The following is a 12,840-nucleotide window of genomic DNA, read 5'->3' as shown; positions in this document are numbered from 1 at the left end:
AGTTCTTGCTGTGAGATGTTACCCCACTCTTCCTCCAAGGCACCTGCAAGTTCCCGGACATTTCTGGGGGGAATGGCCCTAGCCCTCACCCTCCGATCCAACAGGTCCCAGAGGTGCTCAATGGTATTGAGATCCGGGCTCTTCGCTGGCTATGGCAGAACACTGACATTCCTGCAGGATATCACGCACAGAGTGAGCAGTATGGCTGTTTGCATTGTCATGCTAGAGGGTCATGTCAGGATGAGCCTGCAGGAAGGGTAACCACATGAGGGAGGAGGAAGTCTTCCCTGTAACGCACAGCGTTGAGATTGCCTGCAATGTCAACAAGCTCAGTCAGATGACTGACACCGCCCCAGACCATGACAGACCCTCCACCTCCAAATCGATCCCGCTCCAGAGTACAGGCCTCTGTGTAACGCTCATTCCTTTGACGACAAATACGAATCTGACCATCCCCCCGTGACGGTGGGTTTGTGCCTATGGGAAACGTTGTTACCGATGATGTAAGGCAGGTCCTCACCAGACAATAGATCTACAAGACCTCAGTCCAGCCTCTCTCAGCCTATTGCGGACAGTCTGAGCACTGATGGAGGGTTTGTGCGTTCCTGGTGTAATTCAGGCAGTTGTTGTTGCCATCCTGTACCTGTCCCGCAGGTGTGATGTTCGGCTGTACCGATCCTGTGCAGGTGTTGTTACACGTGGTCTGCCACTGCGAGGACGATCAGCTGTCCGTCCTCTCTCCCTGCAGCGCAGTCTTAAGCGTCTCACAATTTATTGCCCTGGCCACATCTGCAGTACTCATGCCTCCTTGCAGCATGCCTAAGGCACGTTCACGCAGATGAGCAGGGACCCTAGGCATCTTCCTTTTGGTGTTTTTTAGAGTCAGTAGAAATGCCTGTTTAGTGTCCTAAGTTTTCATAACTGTGACCTTAATTGCCTACCGTCTGTAAGCTGTTAGTGTCTTATCGACCGTCCCACAGGTGGATGTTCATTAATTGTTTATGGTTCATTGAACAAGCATGGGAAACAGTGTTTAAACCCTTTTACAATGAAGATCTGTGAAGTTATTTGGATTTTTAAGATTTATCTTTGAAATACATGGTCCTGAAAAATGGACATTTATGTTATGCATCCTTTAGAGGGCCTCCTTCACTCCCTCCCTCGTCCTCTCCCTGTCCTGTTACAGCACCAGTGTTAGCACACAGGGCCAAATGATGTAGGGATAATTTAATTAATTAGGGGAAGAGTTTCAGAGAATTCAGAGGGTGGTGTCCCAAATATCAGTGCTGTGAGGCTGAGGCTAAAGGGAGCCATCTCTCCCTCCCTCAGGTCTCTCCCTCCCTCCCTCCCTCAGGTCTCCCTCTCCCCTTCCCTCAGTCTCTCCCTCCCTCCTTCCCTCAGTCTCTCCCTCCCTCCTTCCCTCAGTCTCTCCCTCCCTCCTTCCCTCAGTCTCTCCCTCCCTCCTTCCCTCAGTCTCTCCCTCCCTCCTTCCCTCAGTCTCTCCCTCCCTCCTTCCCTCAGTCTCTCCCTCCTTCCTTCCCTCAGTCTCTCCCTCACTCACAGACCTTTGATATCATTCCTGTGCGATAGCAGCCAATAATGTCCACGTCAGAGTCAGATATCCTACACAGCTGTAGGACTTGCTAACTCTTGCTGACTTGTTACTCTATTCTATGGAAGCAATTAAACATTTAAAAAGTGCTGTGTTGCCATGGCAGTCTGTGTTTGTGGTGACCGGTCTAGTGGAAAGGCCCAGTGTGTGTGGCATAAAGCTGATACCGTTCACAGGTTGTTAACCATTTAATACACATGGGTCTAATCTACTCACCTAGGTTCATCATCTTTGGAGCGCTTGGGACAGTACTTCTTAACCAGGTTCCTGTGAGGAGAGAGGATACATATGGTCAGAGACAGATAAGAGTGAGACAGACAGAACAGACAGCTGCCTTTTTTACTCCCCAAGACAGGAGCACATTAACCAAAATTACAGCTCTTTCTTTATTTCAGTATTTCCTTCTGTATGTGAATATGATAAAATGATTGGCTGAGATAGCTCAGTTTCTCGCATTCAGACGCTCCTCAGAGAGAGACTAGATAAAAGTAGGTCAGACCGACACAGATAACCTGGTACTGTGTGATATTCCTGCACTCTCCTCGGTTGTTCCCTACAGAACACATGCAGGAGGAGCAAAACAAAAGACATGGTTGTCTTTGATAAAGTAGTCCCTCTGGACAGGGGCTCCTGTAGTGTGGGGCTGTGCTGTGGTGCTCTTCAGGCATGCAGTGCTCAGGTTCCACTCGCTCTTTAGGGATGAATAGAGGAGGAATACAGAGAGGTTTTCAGAACTTGCCGCCGCCCTGCCCCCCTCCTCCAATCAGTCCACACTGAGACCAACTAATGAAGGGGCTTACACCAAACAGCACTCGGTTTCCCAGTCCTGGGAGGCAGGGGAGTGGCTACACACACACACACACACACAAACAGACAGACTGTCCAGGGAGTCAGAGACTGGGGAGAAATACATCCACAGAAACGGTAGAGAGAAGGAGTGCTGAAAATGGTAGCAGCGTGAAGCCGATCAGCATGTAATGCACATGTTTTAAGAATGCATGAGGGCGAAATCACAAAGCTCTTCTTCAGCCCATGATTCATAGCTGGATATTCACTGGGTTACACACGCTGTGACTAAACATTCCCAGTTTAGTCGTCATTCAGACGCATCTCTTTAAAATAAAATATTCCTCAGCATATTGGTGCTGTAACTAGGCAACACCCAAAGGAGGGGGGGGGGGGGGGGGGGGGGGGGGAGTAGAGCCTGGTGGGGGTGCAGAGGCCACAGCTGGAGCCTCTACGTTACAACCACAGCTCCAGGGATGACCACAGCTCCAGGGATGACCACCGCTCCATGGGGACTGCACTGATACTTACGGCAGGTTGCATTTTATGTGTGCTAGAATGTACCTATATGCATCTGATCAGTGCGGGGATCACCTATGGTTTACCAACCTAGCCTACATCTTCCTAATCTTGTCAAACCAGTGGTCTCACTAACTAAATAACTTGTCGTTTTAGAACTCTTTGTTGTTTTTTTTTTCTCCTTGGTAGATTTGCTCCAAAGGTGATAACATGGTTGTCAGGGAGGATACAGCCTTGAGGGTGCAATCCAACAGCGTATAAATGGGTTTACATCTGTAACAAACTCCAGCGTTCCCATTGGAGGGGCGTTGGCATCTGCCTACTCCTCTACTGTCTAGAGACTGGCCAGTAGCCACCTCCTAGATATCTATTATATTGATTTGTGGCCCTCCAAAAATCTATTAATGGCAGCACAACCATGTCAGATTGGGCTGAGCTGGCCCTATTGTTCAGGCTGAGTGGACACTTTTAGATACTCATCAAATCACATAATTTGATAATTATCCTAGTCATTATTTAATTACCGGTAATTCTACATTGATATTAGATGATTAGCATATTGAAGGTTAATATACAGTACTAATGCATCCATCCACTAATGTGATTTTCTGGAGTTTTTTTCTCATTTTTTCTGTCATAGTTGAAGTGTACCTATGATGAAAATTACAGGCCTCTCTCATATTTTTAAGTGGGAGAACTTGCACAATTGGTGGCTGACTAAATACTTTTTTGCCCCACTGTACGTCTACATCTATAACACAGAATACCGTATTCTACACAGAATACTCATTCAACTAATGATGTAAAGTATAGGCAAAACCACTCAAAAACAGTTCTATGGAACTGAACGATAAAAGCCATATTCTTACCTTAACTGTTTTGCATAGGTCTGTTCAATCTCCAGCCTTTCCTTGACAAACTTTGCATACCTCTCTAGGAAGTCGATCCCCCATTGAGTATGCTTGTCAAGGTTTTCAAACTGGTCCTGAGAGAGGGATGGAGAGAAGAGGGAGAAAGAGAGACGTTAGGGTTGGAGAGAGATTACTATATGAGTGCTTACAGTGGCATGCATATGATGGATTAAATTAAACGAGGCATGAATGAGAACCCAGTCGTCTGACATTGAATTACAAGCACATGTTGAGTCACTACGTTATTCCTGTGCAAGGCTGTACTTCCTCAATGATCACACTGGGTACTATCAAGAGTATGTCAAATGATAGGAAAGCTAGAGACACACAGCACAGGCATACAGACACACACAGCACAGGCATACAGACACACACAGCACAGGCATACGGACACACACAGCACAGGCATACAGACACACAGCACAGGCATACAGACACACGGCACAGGCATACAGACACACGGCACAGGCATACAGACACACGGCACAGGCATACAGACACACAGCACAGGCATACAGACACACAGCACAGGCATACAGACACACAGCACAGGCATACAGAATAGACACTCCATACTTCTACAGATGAGAATTCCAAGGTGTCTAAGAGAAGAACCGGTAACCTATCGTTTCCAGAGTTAAACGGAAACTTTACAACTTTTCAACTTCATATTCATCATCTCCAGCAGCACCCCAACATCAACATATATGAACCTGGTGCGTTTCTATGTTTTGTAGTAAAAAAATATATAGGTAGATAAGTGTTTCCAATGACATCAGTGCGCATCGTGTGATTTTGACCAATTGTGTAGTACGCATTGCATATGAATTGCCTACAAATATGTTGTCATTGGAAAGTCATCTTTCTCTATATTTTTGACTACAAAACATAGAACTGCGCCATTCTCACATATGTTGATTTTGGGGTGCTGCTGGAGATTATGAATATGAAGTGGATTTTTTATTATATATATATTTTTTTTTTATGTACCGTTAAGGCAGAACAGGCTTTACAGTATATTTTAGATGGTTTAAGCAGCCTGAGATGAATATCCATACAAGGTCAACGTTGTATCGTTTCGAGAGATGCCTTATAACAGTGCTGGGCTGAGAGGAAAATGTTGAAACCACACCACAGTCAACACAGCTGACAACCTCTCCTCATGTGACCCTCTTGGCTGAAAATTTTAAAAGTGTATTTTTCCATATATAGACACATTGTGTGTTTTAAGTCAAATCAACTATATGCACTAAGCTTATCTGATGCTTTAAGCACACTGTTTTATGAAATCCATTAAGACAAATAACTAGAGGGAGTACGACCGCAATTGATTTCACTGTGCAGGGCTGGGCTCAGACTCGCTGCACTAAAAAAGGACAGCCACTGACTGTGACTCGCCCCCATTGTCTCTCCTTCCTGCTGCAGTGACCACCACAGAACATCAAGTGTTTATCGCGTTGTTGAAGCTGCAACATAATTATAGCCATTACTGACTGAACATTTCTGCTACCAAAATCATTCATTTGTTTAGGAAAAAAATCCCTATTCCCTCAACCCTTGCTCTCTTTACGTGACACATGTATGCATCACATGCTGACCTTTAGCATGATCACATCAATAAATGGGTTATAACAAACTCAATGCCGTACCACGTGACAGCAAAATGGATGCAGAGAACATGACAAAAAAACGGGGGAATGTTTACTGGTTGCTCAGGAGGTAAAGGGGAAGTCAGATGTGTGGAATATATTTGACTAGTTGTGGAAAACACTGGAAGATCAAGAAAAGGCAAGGAGCAAGTGCTGCGTGCATATTATGTGTACCAAACTGGTGCTGTTGGATTACAATATAATTTTCCTGAACGATTGGTACGTAAACAACAATAAATAAATTAAGCGTACAAGAGAGTTGTAAAAAATAAAAACGCTAAAGCCTTTATTACAGCAAAGACTAAAAACAGTCGCATACATTCGTGAATGCAATTTCTGGAACGGAATGATTTATTATTTACACATTATTCAAGGGTCGCTTTATTGTATTTTAAAACTAAAATGCTTGATTGCATTTCAAATCATGAATGACTCGTATGCTGCGTGATGTCAAATGAATGAATGATTGATACAGTAGCCTCTATAAATATTGAAATATAGGCAGTAAAACTAAACAGGACACGCTCTTACGCCTACAGCGCAATGGTGGTTATACTTATTATTATAATGATAATAATAATAATAATAATAATAACAATAATAATAATAATAATAATAATGAGAAAAGGGAGGGTTATTATTATTATAAATATAATTTGACAATTTGGAACAGTGTAAACACTAAATCAATTATAAATAATACCAGAGACTGTAAAGCCTTCATTACAGAATGGCAAAGATTAAAAACAGCCAAATTTGTGAAATTGTTTAACCGATATTGTGGTTTTGTGAGGCTTAGTGCTCAAGGAATCCTGTAGGGTATTAAACAAATACTCAAAACAGGCAACAGAAGCTGGATCTGTCTTATTTCTGTAGGTAAATATGGATGATTTATAAAGCCAGGCACATTTAACAGTTAGGGTTTCCTCCTCACTTTATTTTTCTTTACAATTAAGACAAGGCCTGTTTCTCGTCTCCTAACACCGCTGCTGCCGCCACACCAATATGGTGGTTAACTTTGTTATTATTCACATAGCAACATGGTCTATGAAAAGTAGAGGTCGACCGATTATGATTTTTCCACGCCGATACCGATTATTGGACGACCAAAAAACCCGATACCGAATAAAATCGGCAGATTTTTTATTTTTTTTGTAATAATGTCAATTACAAAAATACTGAATGAACACTTATTTTAACTTATTTTTGTTTTTTGCAAAAACAAAAGTGTTGGAGAAGAAAGTAAAAGTGCAATATGTGCTATGTAAGAAAGCTAACGTTTCAGTTCCTTGCTCAGAACAGGGAAACATGTGAAAGCTGGTGGTTCCTTTTAACATGAGTCTTCAATATTCCCAGGTAAGAAGTTTTAGGTTGTAGTTATTATAGGAATTATAAGACTATTTCCCTCTATACCATTTGTATTTCATTAACCTTTGACTATTGGATGTTCTTATAGGCACTCTTATAGGCACTTTGGTATTGCCAGTGTAACAGTATTCCGTCCCTCTCCTCGCTCCTCCCTGGGCTCGAACCAGGAACACAACTACAACAGCCACCCTCGAAGCAGCAGCGTTACCCATGCAGAGCAAGGAAAACCACTTATTTATATATATAAATAAAAAAACACTCCAAGGCTCAGAGCGAGTGATGTTTGAAACGCTATTAGCGCACGCTAACTAGCCAGCCATTTCACATTGGTTACACCAGCCTCATCTCGGGAGTTGATAGGCTTGAAGTGATAAACAGCGCAATGCTTGACGCACAACGAAGAGCTGCTGGCAAAACGCACTAAAGTGCTGTTTGAATGAATGTTTACGCGCCTGCTTCTGCCTACCACCACTCATTCAGATTATATGCAACTCAGGACACGCTAGATAATATCTAGTAATATCAACCACGTGTAGTTAACTAGTGATTATAATTGATTTTTATAAGATAAGTTTAATGCTAGCTAGCAACTTTGCTTGGCATACTGCATTCGCGTAACAGGCAGACTCCTTATGGAGTGCAATGAGAGAGAGGCAGGTCGTTATTGCGTTGGACTAGTTAGTTAACTGTAAGGTTGCAAGATTGGATCCCCCGAGCTGACAAATGAAAATCTGTCATTCTGCCCCTGAACGAGGCAGTTAACCCACCGTTCCTAGGCCGGCATTGAAAATAAGAATGTGTTCTTAACTGACTTGCCTAGTTAAATAAATATTAAATAAAAGGTGTTAAAAAATACAAAAAAAAATATATTTTTTTAAATCAGCAAAATCGGTGTCCAAAATCACAGATTGTTATGAAAACTTGAAATCAGCCCTAATTAAAATCGGCCATTCCGATTAAATCGGTCGACCTCTAATGAAAAGGCACCAATTCAACTGCGCACTGATGTGTTTCAGAACTGCGAAGAGCGTTCACTATCCAACGCAGGAGAAAGCACATTTGTTATATAAATAATAACAATTGTTCTTACGTAATACAACCATATACATTTTCAATATCACGTCTTAGAGTGATGGACTGTGCCATCCCCACGTCTTCCACAATGAATCAGTCCACTCAGACGGGTGTCTTGTACACCATGATTTTATATTTAAATGTTTAGCTACTGCCCGACTAATGAAATCTCGGTCGACTAACAAACAATCGACCAAACAATCGACCAGTTGACTAAATGGGGTCAGCCCTACACGTCACATTTTTATTTTACATTATGAAGGTTACCATAGTACCCCAGAACAGTTGCGCCAGTCATGTGTTTGTTTGTAAATAGCAGAACGGGAGAAAGCAGGAGCAGGTTAGTTCAGCTGTGTATTGACAGGGGTCGTGTTTTTTTGCTTCATTAGCGTGATCAGGGACATGCGACTATAGTTTTCCTTCACAGAAAATACATCAGTGCAACACATTTAGGCAGAAAATGTTATCTGATGACAATGAAGCTAACAGAAGAGTTTTTCCTTCAGCCAAGTGTAACAGTACAAATTTAGACCGTCCCCTCGCCCATACCCGGGCGCGAACTAGGGACCTTCTGCACACATCAACAGTCACCCTCGAAGCATCGTTACCCATCGCGCCACAAAAGCCGCGGCCCTTGCAGAGCAAGGGGAACTACTACTTCAAGGTCTCAGAGCAAGTGACGTCACTGATTGAAACGCTATTTAGCGCCCACGCTAACTAAGCTAGCCGTTTCACATCCGTTACACTCACCCCCCTTTTGACCTTCCTCCTTTTTTTTTGCAGCAACCAGTAATCCGGGTCAACAGCATCAATGTAACAGTACAAATTTAAACCGTCCCCTCGCCCATACCCGGGCGCGAACTAGGGACCTTCTGCACACATCAACAGTCACCCTCGAAGCATCGTTACCCATCGCTCCACGAAAGCCGCGGCCCTTGCAGAGCAAGGGGAACTACTACTTCAAGGTCTCAGAGCAAGTGACGTCACTGATTGAAACGCTATTTAGCGCCCACGCTAACTAAGCTAGCCGTTTCACATCCGTTACACAAGCATGTGTCAAAACCTTGTTCATTTGCACAATATCTCTCGTTCACATTCGCTTGTACAATGTCCAACTCACCAAAAATGACATTTGGTTCCCCCTACCTATATATCTATAACTCCATGGAAATTCATTCATACTTGTGCTAATTTTCTTTGCATTCTGGTAATAGACAACCAATGGGCTTTTATGCACGGTTTTTAGGCACCCCCTTAAGGACGGTAAGAACATCTGGATACTGTACAGTACAGCTAGGTAGGTCTAGGAGGGAACAGTGGAGCCATACCAAAGTCAGTCAGACTCCGCATACTGATAGCCTTTGATTTCACCTGAGGGCTAACCTTCCTACTTCAGAGCTTGTTTGGAGGCTGAGAATAGGTGGTGAAAAACTGTCAGTATCATCCCCACCAAAGATATATACACAGCCCAGACCTGAGTCAGGTGAGGTGAGTAACTCCCATGCTGTGTTCTGGGATACCAAGGGAAAGAGAGGGGGATAATAGAGGAAAAGAGAGGGGGATAATAGAGGAAAAGAGAGGGGGATAATAGAGGAAAAGAGAGGGGGATAATAGAGGAAAAGAGAAGGGAATAATATAGAGGGAGATAGAGGGAATAATATAGAGGGAGATAATATATAGAGGGAAAGAGGGGGATAATAGAGGGAAAGAGAGGGGGATAATAGAGGAAAAGAGAGGGGGATAATAGAGGAAAAGAGAGGGGGATAATAGAGGAAAAGAGAGGGGGATAATAGAGGAAAAGAGAGGGGGATAATAGAGGAAAAGAGGGGGAGATAGAGGAAAAGAGGGGGATAATAGAGGAAAAGAGGGGGATAATAGAGAGGGAAAGAGAGGGATATTAGATGGAAAGAGAGGGGGATAATATAGAGGGAAAGAGAGGGGGATAATAGAGGGAAAGAGAGGGGGATAATAGAGGGAAAGAGAGGGGGATAATAGAGGAAAAGAGAGGGGATAATAGAGGAAACGAGAGGGGATAGAGGAAAAGAGGGGGATAATAGAGAGGGAAAGAGAGGGGGATAATGGAGGAAAAGAGAGGGGGATAATGGAGGAAAATAGAGGGGGATAGAGGAAAAGAGGGGAATAATAGAGGAAAATAGGGGGATAATAGAGGAAAATAGAGGGGGATAATATAGAGGAAAAGAGAGGGGGATAATATAGAGGAAAAGAGAGGGGGATAATATAGAGGGAAAGAGAGGGGGATAATATAGAGGGAAAGAGAGGGGGATAATATAGAGGGAAAGAGAGGGGGATAATATAGAGGGAAAGAGAGGGGGATAATATAGAGGGAAAGAGAGGGGGATAATATAGAGGGAAAGAGAGGGGGATAATATAGAGGAAAAGAGAGGGGGATAATATAGAGGGAAAGAGAGGGGGATAATATAGAGGGAAAGAGAGGGGGATAATATAGAGGGAAAGAGAGGGGGATAATATAGAGGGAAAGAGAGGGGGATAATATAGCGGGAAAGAGAGGGGATAATATAGAGGGAAAGAGAGGGGGATAATATAGAGGGAAAGAGAGGGGGATAATAGAGGGAAAGAGAGGGGGATAATAGAGGAAAAGAGAGGGGGATAATAGAGGGAAAGAGAGGGGGATAATAGAGGGAAAGAGAGGGGGATAATAGAGGAAAAGAGAGGGGGATAATAGAGGAAAAGAGAGGGGGATAATAGAGGAAAAGAGAGGGGGATAATAGAGGAAAAGAGAGGGGGATAATAGAGGAAAAGAGAAAGAGGGATGGATTCCAGTTTCACCCTGAAGTGGACTGTCTGAAGAGAGCTCTGGTGTCGTCTCCTCTCCGCATGTCTGAGCTGTGCTGGAGGAGAGGGGGAGAAAGGGAGAGAAGAAGAAAAGTAGAGAGAGAGGGGAAGGGGTGTCTCAATCTCTCCCATGGCTTGTTCCCTGCCTGGGAGCGAGGCTGTGTTCAGGATTGGCTTAGGACCTAGACAGACCCACAGAGACTGACTGGTGGACTCCAGCCAACACACTTCCCCTGTGAGAGAACAATAAGCAGGCCGTCCCAATGGATCCCTCCTCACTGACGCTTCACAGACTCAGTCCATATGCACACAGGGAGGGAGGAGATAAAGAATGTGCAAGCTACAGTCAATTCCATGGGCCTGTTAAACCATACATGAAACCCATTTTCAGAAAATGTGAGCACAGATCATGGTCTAATACTATGACTAATACCATAACTTTACCTTCCTCTGGCTCAGGGACAAAGATGTGTTGTTCATTTAAAAATAATCATGAACATATGTAAGTATCCGTACCCTGTTGGATCTATAAAATCAACAACAGATACGGAATTGACAACCATTCCAGAAGTACATCCTGTGACGAGGCAAAGCATGCCAAATGAGATGTTTGCAACCGTTTCACACCAACACACAGACACAGAGAAAGAGCGAAAGAGGACAGAGAGAGAAGAAAAAACAAGGGGCTAAAAAGTATTTTCTGGAGCATTGACTGTGACCAGGTCTGCCTGAGCGGCCAGGCCCCTGCTGCTGCTACATTCTCATGCACACAGCTCACTCAGCTGCCTGGATGGAAATCATTTCTCCTCCAATAAAATGGCTTATTTTACAATTTCAGGCTCTCCAGAGCTTCAGAGCTTAAAAGCTGAGCACATGTCAGGGTCCTGTACTCATGACAACCTAGGGGGGGAATGGAGAACAGAGAAGGAGGCCTTGTGCCTCCAATAACAACAAGAACCAATTATTCTCACTTCTGCTTAATTGTCCTCTGTCTTTTCACACAGTAAACCAACAGAGAAACTCCTTTGGTTGAGTTAATGATTGTTGACATTAGAGAAATATCACATTTTTGGGCGGATGCCAATACCGATTTGAGGGTCAAGGAGGCTGATATTTTAGACCAATATTCAATATCATTATATATTTGAAAATGTATCACTTTTTTTTTTACTCAGCTGCCAGGACAAAAACAAATGAAAACCACTCCATTGGCTAGTTCAGCAATGTGTCAAGAAATTATCCTACTGCTACGATAGGATCGAGCGAGGCTGTAACTCCATTCCCTTTCACATCTCTCTCCATCGCTCATATCACTTGCTGGCTGCTGTTTATTGCTACTTTGTTAACTAGCTCAATGGCGAGGTCTTCTGCTACCAAGCCTAAAATGTGCACATCTCACAAGGAGAGTGAGGGTAGGAAAACGATTTAACGTCAATGCACGTTCTGTCCATAGTTTGAGAAGTGAGAACGTGCACGCTGATCTACCGGTTTCTTTGTCCATAAACATGCAGGAAGATCCTTAGGTAGCTAAACCTACTGCCAACGTCCTTCTTTCCCTATTACGACATATCATCTAATCTGACTATCAAGTGTCAATTTACGGACACGATTGCGGATGGTCAGATCATTACACCAGTAAATAGCTAACGTTACACCAAAAGAGGTTTAGAAACTCTGGTTACACCGCAAGTCAGATGGCTTGTTGCCGGAAATGGTGCATGTTCAAAATTATAGCGTTGGCTATTAGCTCCCATCTGATATCTTAGCATTGTGTTTATCTAGCCAACACCACAGATGAAAAGGTTAGTTAGCTATGTGACCTGCAAAGATTACACTATCTGCTTAGCTAGCTAGCTTGTTTATTGCATGCATGGCCGGGCACGTCGACACAAGCCTTGTTATTAGTAAATTAAACTGAACAAATATTTGCAACAGGAGTTACATTTTTGGCCACTGTCAATTAATCCGTTTCTCAATACTGCACCCTTCTGTTGGAGAATGAGCTAGCTTGCTGCTGCTACTGATTATTGATAGTCCATAGACTAAGAAAGGCCAATATCGTCCCGATATTGACACGGAAACGGAATTGACCACAAATAAAGATCGG

The 12,840-nt window shown here is 43.4% G+C and overlaps 1 protein-coding gene across 4 annotated transcripts in view; it reads right to left on the bottom strand.

Annotated features, from left to right (window-relative positions):
* LOC110521552 (formin-binding protein 1-like) overlaps positions 1-12,840 on the bottom strand; it is a 73,414-nt gene that overhangs the window by 11,128 nt on the left and 49,446 nt on the right. For all 4 annotated transcript variants that reach the window (XM_021599169.2, XM_021599166.2, XM_021599168.2 and 1 more), the window contains exons 2-3: positions 3,787-3,902; positions 1,829-1,879 (exon numbers count right to left, since the gene is read on the bottom strand). In XM_021599169.2, the coding sequence (XP_021454844.2) occupies positions 1,829-1,879; positions 3,787-3,902 (167 nt within the window). The remainder of the gene's footprint in view (positions 1-1,828; positions 1,880-3,786; positions 3,903-12,840) is intronic.

Source organism: Oncorhynchus mykiss, chromosome 30, assembly GCF_013265735.2.
Source record: "Oncorhynchus mykiss isolate Arlee chromosome 30, USDA_OmykA_1.1, whole genome shotgun sequence".
NCBI classification, from domain to species: Eukaryota; Metazoa; Chordata; class Actinopteri; order Salmoniformes; family Salmonidae; genus Oncorhynchus; species Oncorhynchus mykiss.
This window is presented reverse-complemented; position numbering and strand designations above follow the sequence as displayed.